The 27,591-nt window shown below is 38.4% G+C and overlaps 2 protein-coding genes across 7 annotated transcripts in view; one reads left to right on the forward strand and one right to left on the reverse strand.

Annotated features, from left to right (window-relative positions):
- The first annotated feature begins 2,481 nt into the window (after positions 1–2,481).
- Positions 2,482–27,591, forward strand: part of LOC123770671 (glycine, alanine and asparagine-rich protein) — a 59,436-nt gene continuing 34,326 nt past the window's right edge. The window contains exons 1-3 of one of the 6 annotated variants that reach the window (XR_011223046.1): positions 2,482–2,533; positions 7,485–7,525; positions 8,606–8,700. Coding sequence is in view for 3 of the 6 variants with exons in the window: in XM_069305805.1 (XP_069161906.1) it covers positions 7,245–7,356; positions 7,485–7,525; positions 8,606–9,283 (831 nt within the window). In the remaining 3 variants the exon portion in view is untranslated. Of the gene's footprint in view, positions 2,534–6,283; positions 7,357–7,458; positions 7,526–8,605; positions 9,664–27,471 lie in introns of those variants that run through there. The other 5 variants (XM_069305805.1, XM_069305802.1, XM_069305803.1 and 2 more) reach the window with 5 other exon arrangements.
- LOC138353012 (antifreeze protein Maxi-like) lies at positions 19,057–23,473 on the reverse strand. Its single transcript, XM_069305657.1, has 3 exons — positions 22,804–23,473; positions 22,592–22,620; positions 19,057–19,955 (listed from the first exon to the last, which is right to left on the reverse strand). The coding sequence occupies exons 1-3, from the start codon at positions 22,841–22,843 to the stop codon at positions 19,248–19,250; spliced, it is 777 nt and encodes a 258-aa protein (XP_069161758.1). The 5' UTR covers positions 22,844–23,473; the 3' UTR covers positions 19,057–19,247.

Here is a 27,591-nt window from a genome sequence, read left to right on the forward strand (position 1 = left end):
CTCCAATAGCAACAGGTGGACCCATTGTGCAATAATCACCATCAATACATTCGATATAACAAATACAGTCACTGAGAGGGGTGTCGACGAAATACATTCAGACTTTGTTATGCAAGCCCCTTGGGAATCTCCACCAGCAGACTTTAAGATTATGGTTCTTGAAGGAAAAAAGAACCAGACAAATCCTTATCTGCTATGTAACATTGCACAGATGCATATAGAAGCAAACTTGGCATCCGACAGCTTCACTTACTTCACAGATGGATCAGTAGACCAGCAGGGACAAGAAACCGGAGCTGCAGTTAAAGCTGGAAACTCTGTAAATAGTTGGAGACTCTCAAATGGGTGTTCGACTTTACAAACAGAGATGCTAGACATTCAAAAGGCTTTGGAACATGCTCTTGCTGAACACCGACAACATGTTATCATACATACAGATTCGAGAACCGCCATTGAAACCTTGCAACAAGAACACATATGTGATAACATCCATCTGATCACAAATGTCATATCATTAATGCAAACACTCAAACAACAAGGCCTTCGGGTACTTATCAACTGGGTGCCAAGTCATGTGGGAATAATAGGAAATGACATTGCAGACAAAGCGGCAAAACTTGCAACTAAGAAAAGAAATGTAGACATTTACACACCACAGAGTCTATCACAGATTAAGAAAGTAATTAGAAACAGAGCAATGCAAAAGATGTACAGTGACCACGACACAGCAGTTGGAACTTCAGGATCGGCGGGTTGGTAGAAGAATTCAACCAACTACGAACCACTTAGTTTGATGAAAGGGAGCAGTAGAACAACAGAAGTACACTTACATCGCATCAGGCTTCGATACCCATGTGCATGGGAAATAGACTTACAGGTTCCGGAATATGAGAGGAAATGTCAACACTGTAGAGAAATGCCCGACAGACCACTGGGACATTATCTAACACAGTACACAGTTACAAACCCACTAAGATTTCAACTTAGATTCAACAGAGCAGAAGAAGTTGTTAAACACATATGGCAAAATCTTTCTGAAGCGACCATTCGAGTCATAAATACTCATATTCAGCCCAAATAAAACAGAAACAAGCAACACTTAGTGGGCCAGCCAGAGGCTTAGGGCCCGCGCAGGAATATCCCTGTAAACACACACACACATCCCTGGGTTCAGGGATGGCAAGTGCTGCCTCACAGGGTAAATTGAATTCTACGACCAGGCAACAAAAATCAGGCAAGAAAGAGAAGGGTGGACAGACTGCATATTTTTGGATTGCCAGAAAGCCTTTGACACAGTACCACACAAGAGGCTAGTGAAAAAGCTGGAGATGCAGGTTGGAGTGAAAGGGAAGGTACTCCTTTGGATAAGGGAGTACTAAGCAACAGAAGACAACGAGTCATTGTGAGGGGTGAGGTCTCAGATTGGCGAGACGTCACAAGTGGAGTCCCGCAGGGGTCAATCTTTGGACCTATACTGTTTCTGATATATGAAAATGATCTCCCAGAGAGTATAGACTCGTTTTTTTCACTGTTTGCTGATAATGAAAAAAATATGAGGAAGATTGAAACAGAGGATGATAATAGGAGGCTACAAGATGACCTAGACAGACTGAATGAATGGTTCAACAAATGGCTGCTAAAGTTCAACCTTAGTAAATGCAAAGTAAGGAAACTAGGCGGTGGAAACAGGAGGCCAGACACAGGATACAGAATAGGAGATGAAGTACTTCATGAGACGGACAGAGAGAAAGATCTAGGAGTTGATATCATACCAAACCTGTCTCCTGAAGCCCACATAAAAAAAAATTATGTCTGCGACATACGCGAGCCTGGCTAACAGCAGAACAGCCTTCAGGAACCTGTGTAAGGAATCTTACAGAATCTTGTATACCACATATCCTGGAGTATGCGGTCTCTGCATGGAGCCGTACCTTGTCAAGCACAAGACGAAGCTGGAAAAAGTTCAGAGGTATGCCACTAGACTAGTCCCAGAACTAAGAGGCATGAGTTACGAGGAAAGGCTGCGGGAAATGCACCTTACGACACTGGAAGATAGAAGAGTAAAGGGAGGCATGATCACTACCTACAAAATCCTCAGGGGAATTGACAGGGTAGACAAGGATAAACTATTCAACACTGGTGGTACGCGAACAAGGGAACACAGGTGAAGACTAAGTACCCAAATGAGCAACAGGGGACGTTAGAAAGAACTTTTTCAGTGTCAGAGTAGTTAACAGGTGGAATGCATTAGGCAGTGATGTGGTGGAGGCTGACTCCATACACAGTTTTAAATGTAGATATGATAGAGCCCAGTAGACTCAGGAATCTGTACACCGGATGATTGACGGTTGAAAGGCGGGACCAAAGAGCCAAAGCTCAACCCCCGCAAGCACAAATAAGTGAGTACACACACACATTGTAGTAAAAGTGTTATATATTATCGTACCGGATGGATGCTCGCTTGACTGTTTTGTTTGGATGCTCGCTTGACTTGTTCATATCGTCAGATCAGCTGTGTCGTGCTTGTGTACAGGTTTGTGTAATGTTAACTTCTAATTTAATTTCTGTATATTCTAGCTTTAGTCATGTGCAGTTGGCTTATTGCTATATTGAATAGACAGTGCTTAAACTGTGTATAAGTATAGTGTATTAATGGCTTGTGTTATTGCAGGATGTAACTGTACTGTAATTATTTGATCAATAAAGCCACATGTCTGGCGATGCTTCTCATTCACCTCACACATACTACTATTTCATAGGGTTTATGATACCGACACCGATTGGCGAGGGCTCTAGACTCGCCTCAGAGATTAGTATTTGGATAAACTTATATGGGGCTTCGCGCTATTTAGATAGATCCATGAAGTGTTGCACTATTTAAATAAAGCATTGCATTTCACTAACATAACTTGTTTACTACCGGAAATATAACTTTCTAGCTTAACAAATTTACCTAAACTAACCTACTGTTGCCTAACCTATCTTACCCAGTAAAGCCTAATAATGTGCATTAACTCAAACATCACAAGAAAATTTATGAACGGTCGCAGAGTTTCTTCTATACATTTCGATTTTATTAATGCTATCCACATAAATCAGTTTACTTCTTGCTCTTGCAATCTTCATTTTATATATAAACGAGATAATCTCCATAATCATATAAGGTATAACTTCAGATGTACAAGCTGTCAGTGTTTATCCTAATGCACTATATTGATCTTAAACTTTCATTCTCTGCTTCTTTTCTTACTTTATTGAAGTGTTTTCTTTTGAAATTTAGTCATTCCATGGTTTTTTTAACTATTTAACTATTAAAGGTCTTAGGAAAATATTAAAAAATAAAATGTAAGGTCTTAGGATAATATTACAAAATATAATGTCATTTTGTCATATCTGAAGGAAAGAACAATAGTGATAAAAGCAATACAGTAATAACGATGTGTTCATGATGCTCCAGCAAGGCGTATACTGGTCCACTGGAGCTGGAGGTTCCACGGCTCGCTGACTCACTGTAAATGACAAGACTGATACCAAAATGGCGTCTCGGGCTTGGTCCAGCATTTGGTAACAAATCATTACAATGCTTTATTTAGCACGTTACTTACCTACAAAAGTGACCAATTATGGAATCCAAAGGTCTAAGTTGGTTAACGAACTCCCGTAATTCAAAAAAGTGAGGTTGTATGTGAGTGTATATTCACTATCATATGCTGAGTTTGTTGCTTGTTGACGCCAAATGCAGTTCAAAAGGATTACAGAGGACGGAGGTTTTATTTAAACCCCAGGAGATGTTAGACACTGATTGTTACAATTTCCGTTTAACCTCATATTTAGTTATAATGACGTTGCTGTAACAAAACCATTACTGGGTTTGCAACTTTTATGCATAACAGAGTAATATTATACAATGGATCCAAATCATTTATAAACAATACTTTACATAATTTTAACAGTGGATACAACAAAGTAATATAGCTATTACGGTTTACATATAGCTGATTCAACGTTTAGGCAACACAACTTGTAGTTTTCTTTAATTGCCTATATTTACTTTATATACTTAAAGTGAAGTATAATGTGGGTATAATTTCCATAAATCATATATATTACTTTTAACAATAAATTATCAATTTCATTAACAGTTAGTTTAGATCAATATCAAAGCAGCTATTTTTTTTCTAGCCTAGGAATTACTGCTCTGTAGCCTAGTTGTACCCGAGTATTTGTATTGCCTGCAGTTTTCAATGCGCTGATCATTGATTTTAAAAACAGGAGATTATTGATTTTTGAGGGGCATAATGTTTTACCTGTGGAGACGATAAGCCCACACTCAATACATTTATTTGCAAGTGTATCAAGGAGAGTCTGCAGCCGGTTGTCGCTGTTTACAATGACGCAAATGTCGTCTGCATAGCAGATGACAGCGTCATCGACTTGTATAGGTATGTCAGCTATTAGTCTATGCATCAGTACATTGAAAATCGTAGGACTGAGAACTCCTCCCTGAGGTGTGCACAGTTCAAAGGAGCCATTATAGCTACTTTTAACTTCCTTATAGATGATTGCGGCAGTTCTGTTACTCAAATAACCCCTGATCCATTTCAACAAATCTCCCCTGAGTTCAAAGAAGCTAGTTGCTCAAGGATGAGTTCCCTATTAGCTGTGTCAAAAAGCAGCTTGGAGGTAAAAAAAGATACGTGAGTGTTTGGTTCATGTCTGATGAAGTACTCAGCAAAGCAAGATTGTTTACCTTTCCCAGAAAGCCATGCAAATTAGAAGTGAGTTGAGTTGACTTTTGATTTTCAATATTAGCCTACTGAGAGCAATCCTCTCACGGAGCTTGCACATGCAAGACGTTAAAGATATCATATCGGCCGGTATAAAGAAGTTAAAATTTGTTCAAGTTTGACTTAGGTACAGGGATTATGAGGCTTTGCGTCCAACGATCTGGTAGGACACCTTGGCGTAGACTTTGACTGTATAGTTCAAGCAGCGGACTATTAGATATGCCGGTAAGAAATCTCAGCGTGCGGTCTGCTGCATGATGCGAGCAGGGCGTGTTGCACGTGGCTGCTGCAGCTGGATGTTGTGAATTTGTCCTCGACTGTTGCAGTGATACAGTGCCTTTGTGTGTCGAGGAAATGGCTGAGGCGGTCTGCATAAGTGATGGACGATCCTGCACCACTGGGCCTGGAGAGTGTGAGAGTGAGGATGACAGACAGGATGATACCAGGCCGTATCAAGCAGTAGTGGACAGATATAAACGGCGAAATATTCACAGACAGCGAGACGGTGATAGTGAAGATGAAATAACAAAGAGACCAAAAAATGAAACCCTGCTCAGCAGGACGCGGGAGATGCAGACTAATGGAAGGAAGAGGCTGTTGTTCCCTACAGCGTGTCAACTGAACTTTCATCAAAAGCTGGAGTGAACGGTTCGTTTAGCTAATGAGTTTTTTTTATATGAACCACTCTTCAAGGAGGGTGCTCAACGGCCCTACATAACAGTTGGGACAGAAGAGGCCGTGGAACACCTAACAACGGATGGGTTTGGGAATATTGTGATGGTTATTCGGGAACAAGGTATGATGCACACCAAGGTCATAGTTTTTAAGTATCCAACTTATTTGGATCCTGATTATCTTCTCAACAATGATAGTGTTGTTTGGGCAAAGAGGAACAGTGTTCGCGGTGAAAAACAACGCCAGGTTGTTGCCTCACAGTGTACCCAAAATTTGCCAGTGCAGGCTACTAAACATATGACCCTGTATGACTAACCATCCTGCGAGATGGGGACTTTTATTACCACTGCTACCTTATTCACTCTTGTGTTGATGATATCCTCAAAATGCATCCGGAATCTGCCAGTGCAGACTGCCTATCACATGCCTCTGTATGATTAACCATCCTGTGTGATGGAGATTTTTTAGCATCACGTAATTAGCTTTTTTGATACACTGTACTCCACTCCATATAGTCTAGGGTAGCTGCACAAATGCAGATGTAACTAATGTATTAATAAAAAAAAAAATGGTAAAGGGTGAGGCTCCAGAAAGAATTTTTGTGCTAAGACTAGGCTACAGGAAAGTTGCAAAATACATTGAGGAGTCCATATTATGCATGAAGTGTTCTCGTTGGGGACATATGGCTTTAATTGTACACTAGTTTCTCTTGTCAGCTATCTCACCCTGTCAGAGTAAAAGAGACAAATATATGTGTATGTATGTGTATATATGTATGTGTGTGTATGTATGTATGTGTGTGTATGTATGTATGTGTGTGTATGTATGTGTATAAAGTATAAAGCTGATCAGAATTGCATTTCACCATTAGAAATTCACATTAATGCATTCATAAATCTATGTATCTATGTATTTACGTATGTAGCTTAGCCTAACATTTTAAAAGCACTACGATCACCTTCTGTAGTTGTTCAATAAATCTCTGAACTGTATGTTTGACAAATCTTTCACCCTGTCCATGGAGGACAGAAGAAAATGTATATATGCTAGTTAGCATTGTAAATGTGTGACCACGTCTGTGGTAGAAAATAATAATAATAATAATAAAGCCCAAGTGGTTAGCGAGTGTGAGTGCTAGGCTGCTTCCGTGGGATGTCGTCACAACTTTACGTATGCTCAAAATCTGATTTTCCAGATCAAATGTCCAGAAGAAGTGAATAATACAGTCTGCCTTAACTAATCCTCAAGTGGAGTTTTTTTCTTCAGCTGCATTACCTACTTGAATATGTTTAGCAAAGTATGTTTTAGTACAACTATATCCTATGTTCTTTTTATGCGCCTATAATAAAATTCCCAGGATGATCATTGGAGGTTGGTGTAAGAAAAAATACACAACACTAAATAAATTGAGCTAATGGCTGCCTATATAGGTCTTTTAACTGATTGACTTACATGGAAGATAAGATAAGAAAGTGTGCACCGTCTCCTCAGTATTACTGTCGGATTGAGTTTAATAAAACTTCTTTGAAAGATGTCCTAGATAAGTATTTTAGATTTATGAAGGGGATTCAATAACAAAATATATTGATTTTAATACGTTTGTAGTTGTCATAATGGTTGTTGCGAATAAATCTGCAGTAAGGCCATATTATTTCTCATTGCCATAACACAGCATGTACAATTCGAAAAAAATATGTACACTGAAACTCTTGGGAAATAATGGAGCATACTGAAAGGTACAAGTGAGGAAGAATGAGTTAGCACAATGTAGGCCCCTGCCGCATGACTGAGCGGGAAGTATATAAGACGAGGAGCCACTCTGGAGCTTCACACTTGGACCAGTCCCTCGCCACTATGGTTCATTTCAAGACACTTGTCGTTCTCATCTCCTTAGGTGAGTTAATCACCATTAAAAGATCCACATGTAAATTAATCATTTGTTTAGTTAAATCAATCAGCATCATATATAAATCCAGTTAGATTTCATAACTAAGATTAACATTGTGTTCTCTTTGTCAACAGGAGTGGCTATAGGAGAGGAAGGTCAACAGGAACTTGCTCGCGTAAGTAGTCTATTCCAGCCCCCGCAGTATCACACCCAACACTGCACAATAAAAGCGCATGTGTAGTTGAGGTATCAGGTTCAAGCGGGTCCACCAACTTAAATAATAACCTAGCTAGGTCTCTAGGTTTACTAATACGTCGCATTCTTAACGATATAATCTAGTCTATCCTATATAAATGCGACGCATTAGGTGAAAGGACGGGTTCCATCAATTAACAATTTAGAGCGTAATAACATGTTTTCAAATTTAAATTTTCCCCTAAATTCTTATTTAAGCTAAAATATGATATGTTTTTATAAATAAATTTATAAAAACAATTTGAAAAAAAAACAAGTTGAAACTGCTAACTCGAATTTCGTTGCATTAGGAAAATATTATTTAACTGCATCTAGACGGAATACAATTAGTTTTAGCCTACTAATTTAAAACAAAATTATAACAAATTCCTGTTTTTAAATCTGATTCGGAAAGAAGTTTTTTTTTGTATTGTTATTAACAAGTTTAGGCATACACAACAATGTGCTGCTATCCTATTCTATATGAAAGATTACACAGTGTAGATAAAAAAAAACTCGCTATAATGAGAGGAGAAAATACCTGTCTCAATACAAAAATAAATTAACTTTGACTAAACAGTAAACAAACAAAACATTCATTTAACACACAAAAGTTATTATTTGTTTTGTTTTAAGAAATTTAACACTGCAAGCATATGCTGAGAACCTCCGTCAAATAGATGGTTCCACCAAGCAAATATTGGTATGAGTAATTTTCTATTTGGCAAATTTTAGCTTACGAGAATAAAATCACTGATTTTGTATGACGATAAATTTAAGGTTTTAGCCTGTAGGTCAGTATTGCTTTTCAATCGTTAGTATGAGGAAAGCATTATCTTAATAATATAAAATTTGTCAGCTTTTAATTTATCTGACTTTATTGCAGAATAGCAATAAACTTCATACTTCATTTGTACTTGATTAAACACAAGTTTGTTTTCTATAACTTTGTTAGATGTAGATAAAAGGGTGTTCCTTTGTCCTTCTGCAACCTTCCTAATACTTTACTTGTGCACAACAGGAGAAGCGCGGGTATGGTGGCGGGTATGGCGGTGGTTCTTATGGTAGTGGCGGCACCGGGTACTTGGTGGTAGGCGGTGGCGCCGGCGCTGGACACGGAGCTTTCGCCTCCGAAGTCGCTAACCAGGCTGCTAATCAGGCTACTGCCGCTGCCGCAGGTCAACAAGGAGCCGCTATTGCCGCGTACGGTGCCGCAGCTAGTCAAGCAGCCTCGGCTTCATCAGCAGCAGCTCAAACGGCTCACGCTGCTGCGGCAAGCAAGCTTAACCAAGCAGCGCAGGTTACACAGGCTGCCCAGGGTGCCCAAGCTGCAGCCTTTTCCGAAGCAGCCAAGCTTCAACTGACTATTGCTGCTGAACAGGAAGCCAAAAACACGTACAACTTGGCTGTAGCGACATCCAACGACATTGATGCAGCCCACGCCGAGGCTCAGTCGGTGGTCACCCAGACTTTCCAGGCACTACAACACGCCCGGGCTGTACGCGTTGCTCAGGCAGCCATGGCCTGGGAGGCTCAGCAGGCATCTAACTCCCTCAACCAGCAACAGAACTTATCTGTGAACGACCTGCAGGAAGCACAATCAGCAGCTGCACAGGCTACGGCAGCATCGTCCAAGGCCCTGCACAAGGCCAAGGGTGGCGGTGGCTATGGCGGTGGCTACGGCAGCGGTGGTCACTAAGTCATTTCCTTGTACCTGTACAGAGAAATACAGCAGAACCTCTCAAAGCCAGACTGAAACATGATAAATGTCAACTACAGATGTGGCAGCTTATAACATTTGTTTTTATTTGCTACCACTGAGGTGTAGTTGAATTTGTCCAAGATGGCGGCAGTCTTGGATAGAAACGAGAAATATATTCCATCTACAGTCTACAGACAACACACAGCAATTAATTATCCACGAATATAATTCACACAGGGTCTGAGAGGCTCACCTGTATTGTAAAGTCAAACGTCGATCCCATTTCACTAGTTAAGTAACTGAGTTTCTTGACCAATAAATATCCTGATAGATTAAAAATGTCTTTAATTTGAAGAAAAATATAATCAGCTATATTATACAATAAACTTAGAGCTAAGTCTATAAAGAATGTTTTGAAGTTGGCGGAGTCCGCCATTAGTCCTTCTTGACCCATTAAGTCATTGTATTTGGAGCATGTCAGCATACTTAGTGTTGCGTACTAGGCTGAAATATGCATGTTGCAAATATTATAAGAATAACTGTTTTCAGCGTGTTTCAAGCTTCACGCAATCTCTACCTCAATTATAAGTGAAAAGCAGCAGTAACACCATACATGGCTAATATGCTTTAATATGAGATGTATATTTTTCATGACAAATTGTTAAGAGTATATATATGTATATATATATATATATATTATATATATATATATATATATATATATATATATATATATATATATATATATATATATATATATATATATATATATATATATATATATATATATATATATATAATTAAAAACTCACACCCCAGAAGTGACTCGAACCCATACTGCCAGGAGCACTCTGTAACTGGTGTACAGGACACCTTAACTACTCGACCATCACGACCAGACAAAAGATGATGGTAGCCGAGGCTAATTCCCCATCATCCCGCCAGCACCTGATGGTAATCTTGGGCATAATATATTATCAAATCACCTCATTCTTTGGGGCACACGTGAGGAACACAAATGCGAACAAGCCTGAATGGTCCCCAGGCATATATGCAACTGAAAACTCACACCCCCAAAAGTGACTCGAACCCATACTGCCAGGAGCACTCTGCAACTGGTGTACAGGACACCTTAACCACTCGACCATCACGACCGGACAAAAAATGATGATAGCCGAGGCTAATTCCCCATCATCTCGCCGGCACTCTGATGGTAATCTTGGGCATAGTATTTTATCAAATCACCTCATTCTTTGGGGCACACGTGAGGAACACAAATGCGAAGAAGTCTGAATGATCCCCAGGCATATATGCAACTGAAAACTCACACCCCAGAAGTGACTGGGGGTATGTATCACAGTTTATGTTGATGTATACTAGTAGCAGGTTTTCTTTTAAACATATATCTTTGAATATGACCACATATTCTGTATTTACTATCTTCTGGTTTAGGGCTTCTATCCCTCTAACTATTATTCCTGCATCAGGGTTTAGTTGAACGGAGTTCTCCAAAACTCATGTTCGTTTTTCAAGGTGAAGAAAAAAGTGTATTACTATAGAATGTATTACACTTATTATACAATTGCACAACGTTTCGAACCTACATGGTTCATTGTCAAGTGATAAGAAATACAGATCTCGTTAGATTTATACCAGTACGGGGTCAGGTGAGAAAACAAGTAGAATAAAGGAAAAGGCAAGGGGGATAAATAGTGGATAATAGGGGACGAAGCTCATACAAAGATTAATCGGGTGTAATAGGCCTATTATGTTGAGTAGTGTCTTCTGTGTTGGCATCGTTATGTTACGGTCTTGTTCTTACTCTCATGGTGGGTAGAGTAAATAGTTCCGTGATTTGGGTATTCATGATATATATATATATATATATATATATATATATATATATATATATATATATATATATATATATATATATATATATATATATATATATATATATATATATATATATATATATATATATATGTATATATGTATATATATTGGGGTACTATTCCAAGGTATAGTACTCCTACTATATATACATATAGATATGTATATATTGGTTTGCATATTCTGGGTTCGATAAGTGACTAAGTGACTCGAACCCAGACCACCAGGAGCACAATGCAACTGGGGTATATGATACCTTAACCGCTTGACCATCAGTGACGGTACAAAAGACGATGGTAGCCGAGGCTAATTCCTCATCGCCCCGACAGCACTTTGATGGTAATCTTGGGCATAGTTATTTCATCAAATCACCTCATTTTTGTGGGGCCACGTGAGCAACACAAATGCGAACAAACTTGAATGGTCCCCAAGCATTTATGCGACCATATCTTTTGTACGGTCACTGATGGTCAAGCGGTTAAAGTACTATGCTCCCCAGTTGCATTGTGCAACTGAGAAAACAAGAAATACAGGTGGTCTGGGTTCGAGTCACTTCTGGGGTGTGGGACTATTCAAGCTTGTTTGCATATATATATATATATATATATATATATATATATATATATATATATATATATATATATATATATATATATATATATATATATATATATATATATATATATATATATATATATATATATATATATATATATATTTATATATATATATATATATATATATATATATATATATATATATATATATATATATATATATATATTTATATATATATATATATATTAGTGTAGTGTCTACCACTACCACTGAAACTCCTTTTCTAAAAACATCTGGACCAAGGATCCTAGATTGGAAATACACAAATGTCACCTCTAATTTCAAAAAGGCAGAATGATCTCGGCAGATAATTACCGTCTGATCAGCCTGATCTCAGACATCTGCAAGCTCATGGAGAGAATCCGAAGCGAGGGAGTCATTCAACATCTCACAGTGCACAATCAAGTAAAATCAACTCAACATTGGTTTTACTACAAAAAAAAGCCTTACTAAGCTGCTCATAATTTTAGAGATGGTAACCAGCAAATCTGACAAAGGACTTCCAATAAATGTAGTATACATGGCCTTTTAATAAACTGTGGTAAGGTACCACATGAAAGGCTGGTAAAGAAATTACAAGCACATGGAATAAATGGTAGGGAAATAGGATGGATAAAATATTGTTTAAAACAAAAACAAAGGATCGTCCTAAATATAAATGAATCTGACTAGAGAAATGTGGTGAGTGGGGTACCACAGGGGCCTGTCTTGGGCGAACCTTTTTTGTCATATACATCAGTGACATAGATGAGAATATTACCAACCACATCATCAAGTTTGCTTATAACAAAGGTCTATGGTAAAATAGGAAGATAAAATGATACTGAGGCCTTACAAAGAGATCACGAACTCCACAAATGCTATGAAAACTGGCAAATGTTTGTTAATATTGAAAATGCAAGATCATTCATGGGGGGGTATAATAATTCATATCACAACCACCAATTCAACAGCAGCTTCACCTTGAAGCAGATTTATGATGAAAAGGACCTTGTAATCAGAATCCACCAGTCATTGAAAGCTGCACAATAAATGGGAGCTGCTGTAAAAAATATTTACAAAAAATAAACCATAAGAATAGTCTAACGAACATTTGACGTCAAGGAAAGGAAGGTGGAAATTTAACTGTACAAATCTCTGGTGCGCCTCCCATCTGGACAACTGCATCCAAGCATGGAGACCTCATCTTCAGAAAGACATATCTGGCTTGGAGGAAGTTCAACACCTGGCGACAAAAATCATCCCGGAACTAAGTCGACTCATTCCAGGAAAGTTTGAGGGCCACAGGACTAACAACACTTCAGACCAGACATGACACGGGTAATCTCATCAAAACTTTAGAAATATTGAAGCATTTTGAGTATGGTGATGCAGACCGCTTCTTTAAAAGGTTGGATGTAATACATAGATAGAGCAATGGCTTCTAGCTTAACAAGCCACATAACAATGCAAGACGCAAATTAGATGATTTTTCACCCAAGGGTTTGCAAATCCATGAAATCACCTACCAGCCGACGTCGTAAATGCTAAGTCGTTACTGCAAATCATAATCTAGCTGGAAAATAAAGTATCAGAAAAATGGCGGCTTTGACAAGCTGCCAGCTTCCTGGCCCTATCAAGCAACTAGTGAAATGGTGGCGCTCAGGTAAATCCAGGTACATTTTTCCCTATCACCAGTTTAGGTCATTAAAAAGCAAGAAAGAAAAGGCACTTTCCCGTGCATTCAGAACACGATTCGGGTGTTGCCAAGAGGTGTTTGTTGGTCGTCTGGAGTCTGTCTGCCTTGGTCTGGTGAACTGATCAGCTCTTGTCTTTTAATAATGCTCCAGCCCTTGTCTCGCCACATTCCTCTCTTATTGTCTTCTTTCCTTTACTTATTTTATCTGTAACCCATACTCTCCACTAATACATTATACCGCCTTATGATAACAAAAGTACCGTACCAAATGCAACATACTTTAAAAAGTAGCGGCTCACAAAAATCTACGTTTTCTATGCATCGATTGGTTAGGTAAGGGAGGTAGGTGGCTTAGGCTCCGGCGTTCCTGGTTACGTTAGCATTTTGGATTTTGTTCGATGTGGGAAATCGAGAGAACGGGCTGTTCCTTCCCTCGTGTGCTGGCACCCCAGAGAGTCTCTTCTAACACCCAGTGAATGTCACTCTGACGAATATTTATTACTCAACAATTATGTGCTAAATTTCAACACAAGTGTTAGTAGCCTCAGTTTACTAGCAAAACAGGTGTTAGTAACCCCAGTTTACTAGCAACACAGGTGTTAGTAGCCCCAGTTTACTAGCAACACAGGTGTTAGTAGCCCCAGTTTACTAGCAACACAGGTGTTAGTAGCCCCAGTTTACTAGCAACACAGGTGTTAGTAGCCCAAGTTTACTAGCAACACAGATGTTAGTAGCCCCAGTTTACTAGCAACACAGGTGTTAGTAGCCCCAGTTTACTAGCAACACAGGCGTTAGTAATTTCAATTTACTAGCAACACAGACGTTAGTAGCCACAGTTTATCAGCAACACAGGTGTTAGTAGCCACAGTTTATCAGCAACACAGGTGTTAGTAGCCTCAGTTTTTCTTGGTCTTGTTGATGATCTCGCTTGATGCAGGTCGATGTTTCATCCCTAACCGTCTAAGTGGTTGGGCATCATTCCTTTTCCCCGTCCAATGCCAAATCCTTATCCTGATCCCGAAGATCAGCTACTCTCGTTATACAAGTCTCCTACGGTGATTGATCATCCTGGGAATCACTACTGGGATCATCAGTGGGTCCTCAATTTAAGTACAAGTTATCCTGAGGTTATCTTGACTTAGTTTCGGGATTTAGCGTCCCCGCTGCCTGGTCCTCGACCAGGCCTCCTTTTTGTTACACATCCCTAGCAAGCAGATCGTAGCAGCTGTCTAACTCCCAGGTACCTATTTACTGCTAGGTGAACAGGACATCAGGGTGGAAGAAACTATGCCCATTTGTTTCAGCCTCCGCCAGGGAACGAACCTGGAACCTTAGGACTACGAATCCCGAGCTCTGTCCACTCAGCCGCCAGGCCCCATTCCTTTCAAGTGCTCCATAGTCGTAATGGCTTTGGCGCTTTCTCCTCATAGTTCCCTTCCCTTCACTTCTTGATGGCAGGTTACCTTACCTTGAGGTTACCTTGAGGTGCTTCCGTTGCTTATCGTCCCCACGGCTCGGTCGTCGACCAGGCCTCCTGGTTGCTGGACTGGTCAACCAGGCTGTTAGATGCGGCTGCTCACAGCCTGACGTACGAATCACAGCCTGGTTGATCAGGTATCCTTTGGAGGTGTTTATCCAGTTCTCTCTTGAACACTGAGGGGTCGGCCAGTTATGCCCCTTATGTGTAGTGGAAGCGTGTTTTATGTGTAGTGAAGCGTGTCTATATACGTGTTGTACGCGTATATGTACATAATGATGTACATATTGTTGGTAATTGAATGAGAATGATGTGACGTGCTTTTGGTATGTCTTATCTCGTATTATCTCTTTATATGTCGAATATTTAGGTGTTACATAATACTTGTCTACGTTTGTCACCATTTTCCGTAATACCCGAAATGTACTTCAATAGCGGGAGGGTCGCCATTGTATACGGAAGTGTGATCCAGCGTTTCCCTTTCACTATATCGTAATCAACTTGTGTTCGAGCCTTTGCATGTCAATTGTATGAACGATGAAGCAATCACCATCCTGAAGTTCCAGCATTGTTAGGAAATAAAAGGTAACCTAATTTTTTTTTGTAACTGCATTTACTACCAGATAAAGTACAAAAATAGATTTATAACTGAGGTGCTTCTGAGTTTCTACAGGTGGGCACAATTTTATATATCTGCCATGAAAGACCTGCATAGTCAATATCTTTGAGTTTTATTTATACATTTATATGTTTCGCTAAGTAGAGGATATACTTTGTGCAAGGAGGGAAAGAGAGAGGCCGATGCAGGTGGTGAAAGAGCAAGCCTCGTGTGACAGGCCAAGCTTGACTATTGTAGCCGGCGCCTCTTGTGTTCTTCCGCTGCTCGCCTAACACCTCAACAATACACCTACACAATAAAGTGAATCTTTTATTGATTCCAGAAAAAATGTTTCGAAGCGTTTGTATCTATAATGCAAAAGTAACTTCATTTACTTTCTTGTTGTGTCGGCGTATTGTAAATGCAACCAAAGCAAATTTCGATGTGTTCGGAATTTTGCATAGGCATTTTTATAACTAAAAGTTTCTTTAAGTAATAGGCTAATTGCTGAAAATTTCAACTTTGGTTTAAAAGAAATGCTATTCCGGTAGTTACATATATAAAAAAAAACTTCAGCAAATAAAGGTTGTAACAAACGAAATCTGTTCACAATCTTTTAATTTTCTAATAATAATTTACCTGCCTAGGCGTCCTGTTTGATTGAAGGAATATTCCTTCCTATTTCTGTCACTCCGCTTACATTAGAATGAGTTTACGAGGTAAACATTAACTTGTACTTTGTGCTTTGCTTCTCCAAGTCCGAGACGAATTTCCTCCTCCAATTGTAAATAGTAGAAATATTGAATACTGTATATATATGAAACTAGCTTTGGTATCCAGCGTTGCTCAGGTGAAGGAATATTTACACTATACACGGCCTTCATCTAATGAATTATCTAAATAACGCCAGACCATCATCATTTTACCACCTTATTTTGTTTATTGTTGCAGCCAGAGGTGGTTAGGTTATTGTGCACCCACATTTGTCCTGTGAGCGGTAGCACAAAAATGGATTACAGAGGGCATAAAAGATCTTAATTACATCTCAACGGAGAATTTTATATTCTCAATTACATGTAACCTACACACCTTATAATTATAATATCAGCTAGTTATAGACATTTGTTCATTTCACCATTTATGTCTTGACAATAAATTATTATACATTGATGGTAGGTTTTTTGATAATACATAAATGCAACCATCTTCTATTTAACCATTCTTGACTACACAAGTTTTATTACTGTAACCATCTTCAACATACACTGTCTTTATCTTAAGAATTCCTTACTAGCCAGTAGGTATTTAGGTATTACTTACAGTAACGATGAGGACCATAGAATATATATCGACCAACAATTTATTATATATATACAATTGGAGGAGGAAATTCGTCTCGGACTTGGAGAAGCAAAGCACAAAGTACAAGTTAATGTTTACCTCGTAAATTCATTCTAATGTAAGCGGAGTGACAGAAATAGGAAGGAATATTCCTTCAATCAAACAGGACGCCTAGACAGGTAAATTATTATTAGAAAATTAAAAGATTGTGAACAGATTTCGTTTGTTACAACCTTTATTTGCTGAAGTTTGTTCGCATTTGTGTTCCTCACGTGTTGCCCCAAAGAATGAGGTGATTTGGTAAAATGCTATGCCCAAGATTACTATCCGAGTGCCGGCGGTGGGGTGGTTCAAATAGCCTCGGCTATCACCTCATTATGTCCGGTCGTGATGGTCAAGTGGATTAAGGCGTCTTGTACATACCAGTTGCGTTGCTTCTGGGAGTATGGGTTCGAGTCACTTCTGGGGTGTGAGTTTTCAGTTGCATATTGTCCTGGGGACCATTCAGGCTTGTTCGCACTGTCTTTATCTTCATTACCTGGGAACCCGCCTATCCGTCCTTCTGTTTAGATAGTACCTATTGTCACGATCGTTAATAGTCAGAATTCGTACGTGCTTAGCGTTTAGATAGTAATCTACTGGCTAGTAAGGAATTCTTTTAAGATAAATGAAGCTAAAACACAAACTTAAATATTCCCAGGCCTAGTATAGCACACATATGTACTATATTAGGCCTCACATATCGTGTATTAGGCCTAGGGAGGTTAGGATAGGTTAGTTTAGTTTGTACGAGCAACACAAGTAAAAACTAGTTTTCCGGTTTGTTCAACTCAATAGTTCAGATTTCTACGTTCTAATTTTGTTGTACGTCGATATATATTCTATGGTCCTCATCGTTACTGTAAGTAATACCTAAACAGGAGGATGGGCTGTCTAGGCAGTGTATAAATAGTGGGGCTCAAAACACTTATCATATTGAAAATAATATGCTGGGTAAATCGTAGTTAGGAAATAACTGTCTGAACTTAGAAATAACTTTAATAAATAACTTTAAGTTATTAGTTATTTAATAATTCCATTTCCTGAACTAAGGAAATATCTTCGAATCTGAAATTTGCGAAGTTAGAAGTTGGTATAGGGGCAGACCAAGACCACCTATGATCATCCGCAAACACCCACCAGTCTCCCTGCAAAGTTTGATAGGACTAGCCCCAAGTGTCTGGCTTTAAACCTTGAACAGTCAAAGAAGCATCCTGTTCTGTAGCAGCCTGTCCTCTTGAATAATACATTGCATTTTATGTCAAAATTCCCAACGAACAAAATATGTTGCACTATATATCAGCGGCTCGCAAACATTCACGTTTTCTATGCATGGCTCGCCCGGTTAGGTTAGATTCGGGTGTTTTAGTACACCATTTTCTTTCCGTTGTGGGAACTCGAGAAGACAGGCTGTGTGTAGATGTAAATAGCTCGTCTGTATTTCATTACAGATTTAAGTATGAGAATTCTAAGCACCAGTTTCACTCGGTGTCTGAATTCGGGAATACTGGAATTCTAGTAGTTGAGGACAGGAAATCAAAGGTCCTCTAGCTAACAACTAAACTCGACCGATTAAGAAAAAAAATATCCTCCATATTGAGAACCTCCACAGTATTTATTTTACAAACTTATCAGATCTGTGGGTTTTTAACAATGACTTCTTTTCAGTAATAGGTCTCCGAAGCAATTTCTCGACATATTTCTAGGTTCAGAAGCATCGTGATTGAGACTGTCTCAGGATGCCGAGTCAGTTCATGAAAAGGGCCGTAGATGAGTCATTTTGAATGCTGATTAACAAAGTTAACGGGATCCAGTTGGTACTCTTCTTGACACTGAAAACACATTCTTAGGCAACTACTCAAAGCGTGTACAAAAAAAGGGGCCTCACTTGAGACCTAACAGATATATATATGTATATATGTATATATATATATATATATATATATATATATATATATATATATATATATATATATATATATATATATATATATATATATATATATATATATCTAGTTGTAAGTGTTTAGATGTGTATCCTATGTATATGATATATGTATATGAGAGAAACTTTGCTCTGATATTATTTATTGCTAAGGGGTTACCATTCAAAGTGGGAAGACGCTTTCATATTTAGCTTGTTTATTGATCGCATAATATATATACATACAGTTATCCGTCAGGGATACACAGGTTTTGTTACCATTGGCCGCATCACACCATCCTCGCTACTCTCCTTTATTTTTGGAACGATGCACGTGTCCTCTTCAAATCTATTCAAATCAATGTAAAATCAAGAGAAACAAATCATTCGTTCTTAATGGCCGTAACCGCCGCCGTAGCCGCCTCCATATCCACCACCGGTACCCTTAGCCTTTGCTAATGCCTTAGCTGCTGCTGCCTGAGCTTGATTGGCTGCTCCCTGTGCGGATTGCAAATCGCTGATGACAACAACCTGTTGCTGATGGAGGGAGGCGGCGGCCTGCTGAGCCTGCCAGGCCATGGCCTCCTGTGCAGCCCTCACTGCTCGAGAAGCCTGCAGAGCATTAAATGCTTGAGCAGTAACGGCTCTAGCCTCCTGACGGGCAGCGGCCAAGTCATTAGCTACAGCAACGGCCAAGTTGTAAGTGTTTTCTGCAGCCTGCTCAGCAGCAAAGGCTTGTCCAGAGAGTGAGGACTCGGCAAAGGCTGCAGCCTGCGCTCCCTGTGCAGCCTGTGTGATCTGTGCGGCCTGGGACTGTTTCTGGGCAGCTGCGGCTTGAGCTGTTTGCGCTGCGGCTACTGAAACGGCTGCAGCCTGGTTAGCTGCGGCCCGTGCGGCCGAGCTAGAAGCTCCTTGAAGACCAGCAGCAGCAGCAGAAGCCTGAGCGGCAGCCTGGTTGGCGATGTCAGCAGCAGAAGGTCCATGGCCTCCACCGCCTCCAGCACCAACGATCAAATAGCCGCCACCGCCACCACTACCACCACCATAACCGCCACCTGCTCCGTATCCAGCAGTGAAGGCTGTATTAAATCCTCGCTTGTCCTGAAAATCATAGTCAAAATACTTAATTATACACAAATGTAAATATTCTTATCATACAGAAATGTCAAGGCCTTTTATTGACATGCGCAGCATGCATATTGTACTTCAAAAGATATGTACGAGGCTTTATGGCCTCGTTTATATATGTGGTAAAAATTCAGTAATTAAAATACGTATTCCTACTGAGCTTTAAAGCAAAAATAACTAAAATCGTTTATAGTAGGAGTTAGTGAGAAAATAACAGTTAGTTAAGGTGCGTTTGCATTTATTTTATGAATTATTAGTCGCCTCTTCTTGCAAGTACATTTCAGAAAGTTTTCATAATTATCTTTTTCTTACAAGATTGTCTATATTTATATTCAGCCCATCCTCCTGTTTTGGTAGTACTTATAGTAACGATGAGGACCATAGTACTGTACATATACAGACATACAACGCAATTAGAAAGTAGAAATTGGTACTATTGAATTTGGACAAACCTGGAAAGATTTTCTATTTATGTTGCAAAGACAAGCTAAACTAACCTAATCCTTCTCATCCTAATACACGATATCTGAGGCCTAATATAGTACATATGTGTGCTTTACTAGGCCTAGGAATATTTAGTTTGTTTTTAGCTTCAATTTCGAATTATAAAGTGAATAGTACAAAATTCTACTAATTTCTTAGTACGCCAATGTTTGAACTATGGTGCATATAGTTACAAAAACTACTATCTAAAAAGGAGAATGGGTTGTTATATTATAGGTGTAGATATTCTATAAGAGAGATAAGTCGTTGGCTGAATAACATTGTAATCTATAAGTTTTTCTAACGTGTCACAGTGTCTACAGCTTATATAACTAAAAAGGAATCTCAATTTACCAAATTCATGTTTGATTAGTCTTTTTTCATATATATAAATATTCATTAATATATTAGATAATTTCCCATCCTTAATACTTGACCATGGCTAAATAGATTTATTTAAATTCATTTGTAATACGAGATAAAAACTATTTAGGATAAAAACGCACACTTATGTATTTGTGAAATTTATGTAAAGATTTACACCAAGTCTTCTGCAAGCTCCTTGAGTGCTTTGTCTAGGTGTGAGGGTGTTAGGATGAGAGTTACATCTCAACGACTAATGCCGTTGAGATGTAAGTCTCGTCCTAACCACATATTCAGACCTTGACAAAGCACTCAGAAGAGTGAGAAAGACTTGGTGTAAATCTTTACATAAATTTCACAAATACATAAGTGTGAGTTTTGGTCCTATGTTATTATGTCTGTAGGGAACATAATAGACATTACCAATACTATTACTAACCAGATTATTAACACCAGGTATTTTATAAAATTATCCTAATATGACGTTCGATCTGGACGGTAGAGCGACGGTCTCGCTTCATGCAGGTTGGCCTTCAATCCCCGACCATCTAAGTGGTTGGGCACCATTTCTTCCCCCCGTCCCATCCCAAATCCTTATCCTGACCCCTTCCAAGTGCTATATAGTCGTAAAGGCTTGGCGCTTTCCCCTGATAATTCCTTCCCTCCCTCAAGAAGTTTATGAAGTGCTTTGTTTGTAGGCTGGCGGCATCTCTATCACATAGTAAATTGTGATTTTGGCTTTAGTTTAGTTTAAGATTTCATTATGGTTAGACCCGTATGTATATGTATATGTATATTTCGAATCCCTTAGCCGCGTTTTCCCAAAATTATTGCTCTTTGTAACTGCTTTGTAAATTTTAAACATTTTAACAATGCATCTAAACTTACGTTGCTTGAAATGGCAAATAGTTTTATTGCTAATGATAAAATATCTGAAATTCTTGCACTGTGCCCATATTTTTGTTTTGATTTAACGCCCTCGAAGCTTATTCTGCTGGGTGTTCAAGGATTAGTAACGATTCAGTCCACTTAATTCCCAGGAACAGGAAACCTGAACTTAGGCTTGGATCGAGGTTATCCTCCTAGGTCGAACTACTACTGATCTTCCCCAGGATGCAACCCACAACAATTGCTTAACTCCCGAGAACCTATTTTCGTTAGATAAACAGATGCAGTACGTGAAAGGAAATATGCCAAATTTTGTCTGTTCCCCGGGAATTGAACCTGTAATCTCCGACCAGAAGTCGAAAACGTAGCCCACTGTACTTTATGTTATCGTAATACAAATGTAGTGAGCGAACAGTACTACATACTGGCTGTACATGGGTATTTTTGGACATGAGGTTTAGTTACTGTGTAATGGGAAATACAACGTAAATAACAATGAAATATGACTTGCTATGCGGCAGTGAAAGAAGCCTAGTATCAATCCTGAGAATTGTCTTAGTATTTATGTAATTTAAAGCTGGCTATCAGTTATTGCTTATAGTTCCTTGCAACAAATTAGAAATATTTCAAAATTATTGGTATTATATATTAATACAAACATTATAAGCTAAATTAAATTAAAAATAAATATGTGCAAGATAAAAAGATGCTTAAGCATTGACTGTCAACTACAGTTAACCACTCACCTTTGCATAATTGGAATATTTAAATAGAATTTGCTCCATTTCAAAAAGTGTTAATTTTTAAAATGTAACAGAAGAAAACGTATGATTTATTTACAATTTGCGAAAATTAACTAACTCTCCAGTACTCACGCGCGCTGCCTCTTCGCTGACCACAAAGCCTGTATGGGAACGAGAAAATAACTGTCTACAAGAACTTATTTAAGGTTTCTAATTATTATCCGATGTTATTATCATAACAACCCAGCTTCATCACAGCTTATTTAATATATACAGCATATATATTCAAGTATTAACTTTTCTTTAAGGAAAGCAAGTTAGTGGAAATGAAGTTGGAGACAGACCGAGGCATAGGAGAGCAACGACAACTCTTAGTGCTGCCATGGTGGATGGAGGTCGGGCTAGGTGTGTGGTGGACGATGGGTGTGAGTGTCTTATATAGCGGCCCTCACCACTCTGGCATGACGGTGTCCAGGCGACGCTGAGGCACACCTGAAAGGCACTCAGCACCGCTATTGTAAACCGCCACAAGCTTTAACAATGCATCTAGAATGCTCACCGTTTTGATTTCCCTTAACACATTTTGGATAATATTTTGAATAAGACATGTTACAAGCAGTAGGGTTGAAGTAGTACAGTAGCTAAAGATGGCCTTAAAGGCGGAAAGGAGTGCGTGTAAAGGAAGCGAGTGCTGGTACTCTATCATTTAACTATACTTTAGTTCAGCAAGTCTTTCGCGTTGCTACGTTACACTGAATGACACGGATGAAACATTAGGTAACTTATTGTGTTCGAAGGGTAATTGATTATTGATATTAAGTAAATTTGAGCTGATATTGGTCATGTAAACAATTAAGAAAAATTATAATGCATTTAATGCCGTTTAATTGATTGACTTACTAATGAATTTGCATATAATTGTTTTAATGTTACTGTAATTGGTTTTCTTACTCTTCCTCACTATCACTCTCCTTCCAACCCGACCTCCTAATAGAGAGTCGCATTTTGACGCATACTTTACCCTAAGACCAAAAATTGTCGTACAAGAAAATGGTAGCAACTCCCGAAATTGACATGCTTCTTCACCACCTTCCCTAAATTTTACCATGCTCCCTACACTTCACCAACTTTCTTCCCCTTCATCTTCCCTACCTTTCATTACTTTCCCATATGTAATGCATTAGTTATACAATGTATGTGACGTAACTATAACCTGAGGTTATAGTTATTGAGGTTACCTATAACCTGAGGTTATGTATATATATATATATATATATATATATATATATATATATATATATATATATATATATATATATATATATATATATATATATATATATATATATATATATATTAGTATATTTTTGGTAGCAGTCTTTCCTGTAGACATATATTATTAAATATGACCGAAAAAGTAAGATTAATAATTCTAACACGAATTTTCTCAATGTTTCTTATATTTTTTCACTGTTGATGGTAACTGAAAAATCAATTCTCCAAAATTCATTTTTATTTCTAGTCTACCTTCTTTTGTGTCTCGAGGTCGAATATGTCGTCCAACAGGATCTCCAACTCCACTTTTTGGGCCATCTCACTTGGTCTGGACATAACGTGACAGTTTATACCCAGATTTAGGAGAGTGACTTGGTCCTCAGTGAGGTTGATTCCTGCAAAGTTCAGGAAGCCGTCTCTTGGTCGTGGAATTGCCATAGGTCCTCCATATAACGTTGTTAGTTTCTTGATTATCCTGGTTTCAGTGCTGAGGTGATGTCGATCTGTGAGGATGTCGAGGTGTTGCTCGATGCGAGTACGGAGACTTTCGTCGATGTTGCTGTTTCTCCATTCGTTTGTAGCATGAAGTAGTTGCGTTTTGTTGTCTTTGATTTCATTTTCTGCCTTATGTATCTGATTACGAATCAGATCTTGGCGATATTTTATCGTGAAGGCTTGATTCCTCGCTGCTGGGTCGTGCGTTTTAATATTAGTATATTTTGGTAGCAGTCTTTCCTGTAGACATATATGATTAAATATGACCGAAAAAGTAAGATTAATAATTCTAACACGAATTTTCTCAATGTTTCTTATATTTTTTTCACTGTTGATGATAACTGAAAAATCAATTCTCCAAAATTCATTTTTATTTCTAGTCTAGACTAGAAATAAAAATGAATTTTGGAGAATTGATTTTTCAGTTACCATCAACAGTGAAAAAAATATAAGAAACATTGAGAAAATACGTGTTAGAATTATTAATCTTACTTTTTCAGTCATATTTAATAATATATATATATATATATATATATATATATATATATATATATATATATATATATGTATATATATATGTTTGTGTGTGTGTGTGTGTGTGTGTGTGTGTGTGTGTGTGTGTGTGTGTGTGTGTGTGTGTGTGTGTGTGTGTGTGTGTGTGTGTGTGTGTGTGGGTATGTGTACATAGTAGTATATGTGGAAGCTGGTTAGAATTGCATTTCACCTTTGTTAAAGCACATTAATGACACTATGTAAAAAGACACCTCGAACACTGTTTATGTAGGACAGATGTAAATCTGTGTATTTATGTTTGTTGGTTAGATTAACATTTTAAAAGCACTTCAACCAACCACAGATTGTTCAATAAATCACTAAACTATGTGTTGAGCAAATATCTAACCCTGGAAATGGAGGACAGAAAAAAAGTATATATGCTGATTAGTATTGTAAATGTGTGGCCATGTCTGTGGTAGAAAATAATTAAAAAAAAACTACTTTCCATATCCTTCACCACCTTCGTTACTCTTCATCACCTTCCCTACCCATCACTGCCCTTCAACACCTTTACATTTCACCATCTTCCCTATCTTTACGACTTTACCTGTCTACACCACCTTGTTTGCCCTTCACCATCTATCATTAACCACATTCCCTACACTTCACCGTTCTTAACCCTCACCATCTTTCCTACCCTTCCTCACCATCACTCATCTTCGCACATTTTCTAAACTTCACCATCTTCCCAACACTTTAACTTCTCTACCGTTCACCACTTTCCAACTCTTTCACCATCTTCCCTACGCTTCACCACCTTTCTACCTTCTCACTTTTTCTAATCTTTACCACTTTCTCTTCGTAAACTATCTTCAATGTGAAAGTATCTCCAGTATGAAACTATCTTCAACATGAAACTATTTTCACCATGAAACTATCTTCAGTATGAAACTATGTTCAATATGCAGTTTTTATCATCAATAAATAAATTAGACAAGATAATCATGTAAAAATTTATGATTAATGAATCTTAGAGAGGATGGAGACTGATATTTAACGACAGATAAAAAAATTAGTAGGCTTGGAGTTTTCACAGAATATGAGGGGAGAGTTAGGGCCCAACCCTCTCTTAATAAGACCAATACCTGAATTTACCTGAGAGCCACTAATACTAGTGGCCTCGACGAAGATAGGAAGCCGGCGGCTTGTCAAAGGTTCACCCATTTGCCCTGATGATCTTATCCAGCTGTATTTTAAGACCAGCAGCGTTTACGGCTTCAAAGGGTAGGCGGTTCCACAGGTTTACAACGATATTGGTGAAAAAGCATCTCCTGTTTTCTGTCCTACATTGTGGCTTGTTGAGCTTGAACCCGTTGCTCCTCGTTCGTGTTACATCTGACCTTTTGAAGAAGATGTCGGGATCGACATCCTCCAAATTGTTCAGTATTTTAAATGTTTCGATGAGATCTACCCTATGCCTGGTTTCCACTGTTTTCAGCCCTGTGGCCTTCAACCGTTCCTGATACGAGAGATGACTAAGCTCTGGGATGATTTTTATTGCCCGGTGTTGCACGTTCTCCAAAACAGCTATGTCTTTCTGTAGATGAGATCTCCATGCTTAAATGCAATAATCCAGGTGGAGGCGCATCAAAGACTTATACAATTGAATGACTACTTTCTTTTCCTTAAAGGTAAAGGTACGCTTGATTATTCCCAGGGTTTGGTTAGTTTTTTTTTTTTTTTTACTGCCGCTCTCACTTGTGGAACTTTTAGTGAATGATGGATTCTGACTCCAAGGTCCTTTTCTTCGTCTATCTGTTGTAAGGAAGTGCTGTTAATTTGGTAGTTGTGACGTGGATTGTTATGCCCCAAATGCAAGATCTTGCATTTATCGACACTAGGACCCCGGCCAGCGTATATCCGTCCCGAACCCCAGACCATTCATTCCCCACTGCAAAATTGGGCGGGACTAGCCTCAAGCATTTGGATTCTAACCTTGGACAGACAAACAGCCATTCTCTCTCATATATATAGATAGATAGGCTATGAAAATGGCTCATATAAATAAGATTAATATTAATGCAAACTAATAATATCCACAAGCTTAAATAATTTTGATAGATTAAATGTCTTGACAAAATTTGCTTTAATAAATTTTAGATTTTTTATTTATATTATAGGAGCAAAACCAAAATCACAACACAAATACAACTGCAGAAATATACTTTAGGAAACTATTTTCGGAATCCTATTTCGTCAAAGTGTCACTTCCTTCATTATGCCTATTTCCACAAACATTTGTCATTTGAACACGAGAAACTTTGTTTCTCGTGTTCAGAAAACTGATTCCAAAATATTTGTCGTAAATTTTGGGTTCTCAATTTGTTTGTTTTTAAGGATGTAATAATTTTGTTTACTTCAGTAAACGTCGTCATGCTACATTCAAAATAGTAATACCAATTGCGTCATTAAACTAATAAAATGCAACATTGCAGAAGAAAGTAGACATTGCTGAGAAAAATAATCACATGAACGGGGCTCAAAACAAGTAACCCAATTCATTATTGCCAGTTGTCAACAGGAAAAGCTTGATTCAAAATTTTTATGATATTGTCAACATACTATTAAATATATACTCTAAATATTTTTCGATAACAGTAAAAAAAATATACAAAATCTGTTTTGACCGAATATTTCAAATGTAGAGAGGAAGAGGCGGTTGACGCGGGGGCGGCGCGGCGCGGGTCTTCCCGGGGAGGTGGCACCCCTGGCGCCTCCCCTGACCTGTCATGGCGGCCACGCTCACGCCGCACTCTTGTGTTTTGATCGTGTTATCGCGGGAAAACCTAACCTAATTAACTCGGTAA

Source organism: Procambarus clarkii, chromosome 56 (assembly GCF_040958095.1).
Source record: "Procambarus clarkii isolate CNS0578487 chromosome 56, FALCON_Pclarkii_2.0, whole genome shotgun sequence".
NCBI lineage: Eukaryota > Metazoa > Arthropoda > Malacostraca > Decapoda > Cambaridae > Procambarus > Procambarus clarkii.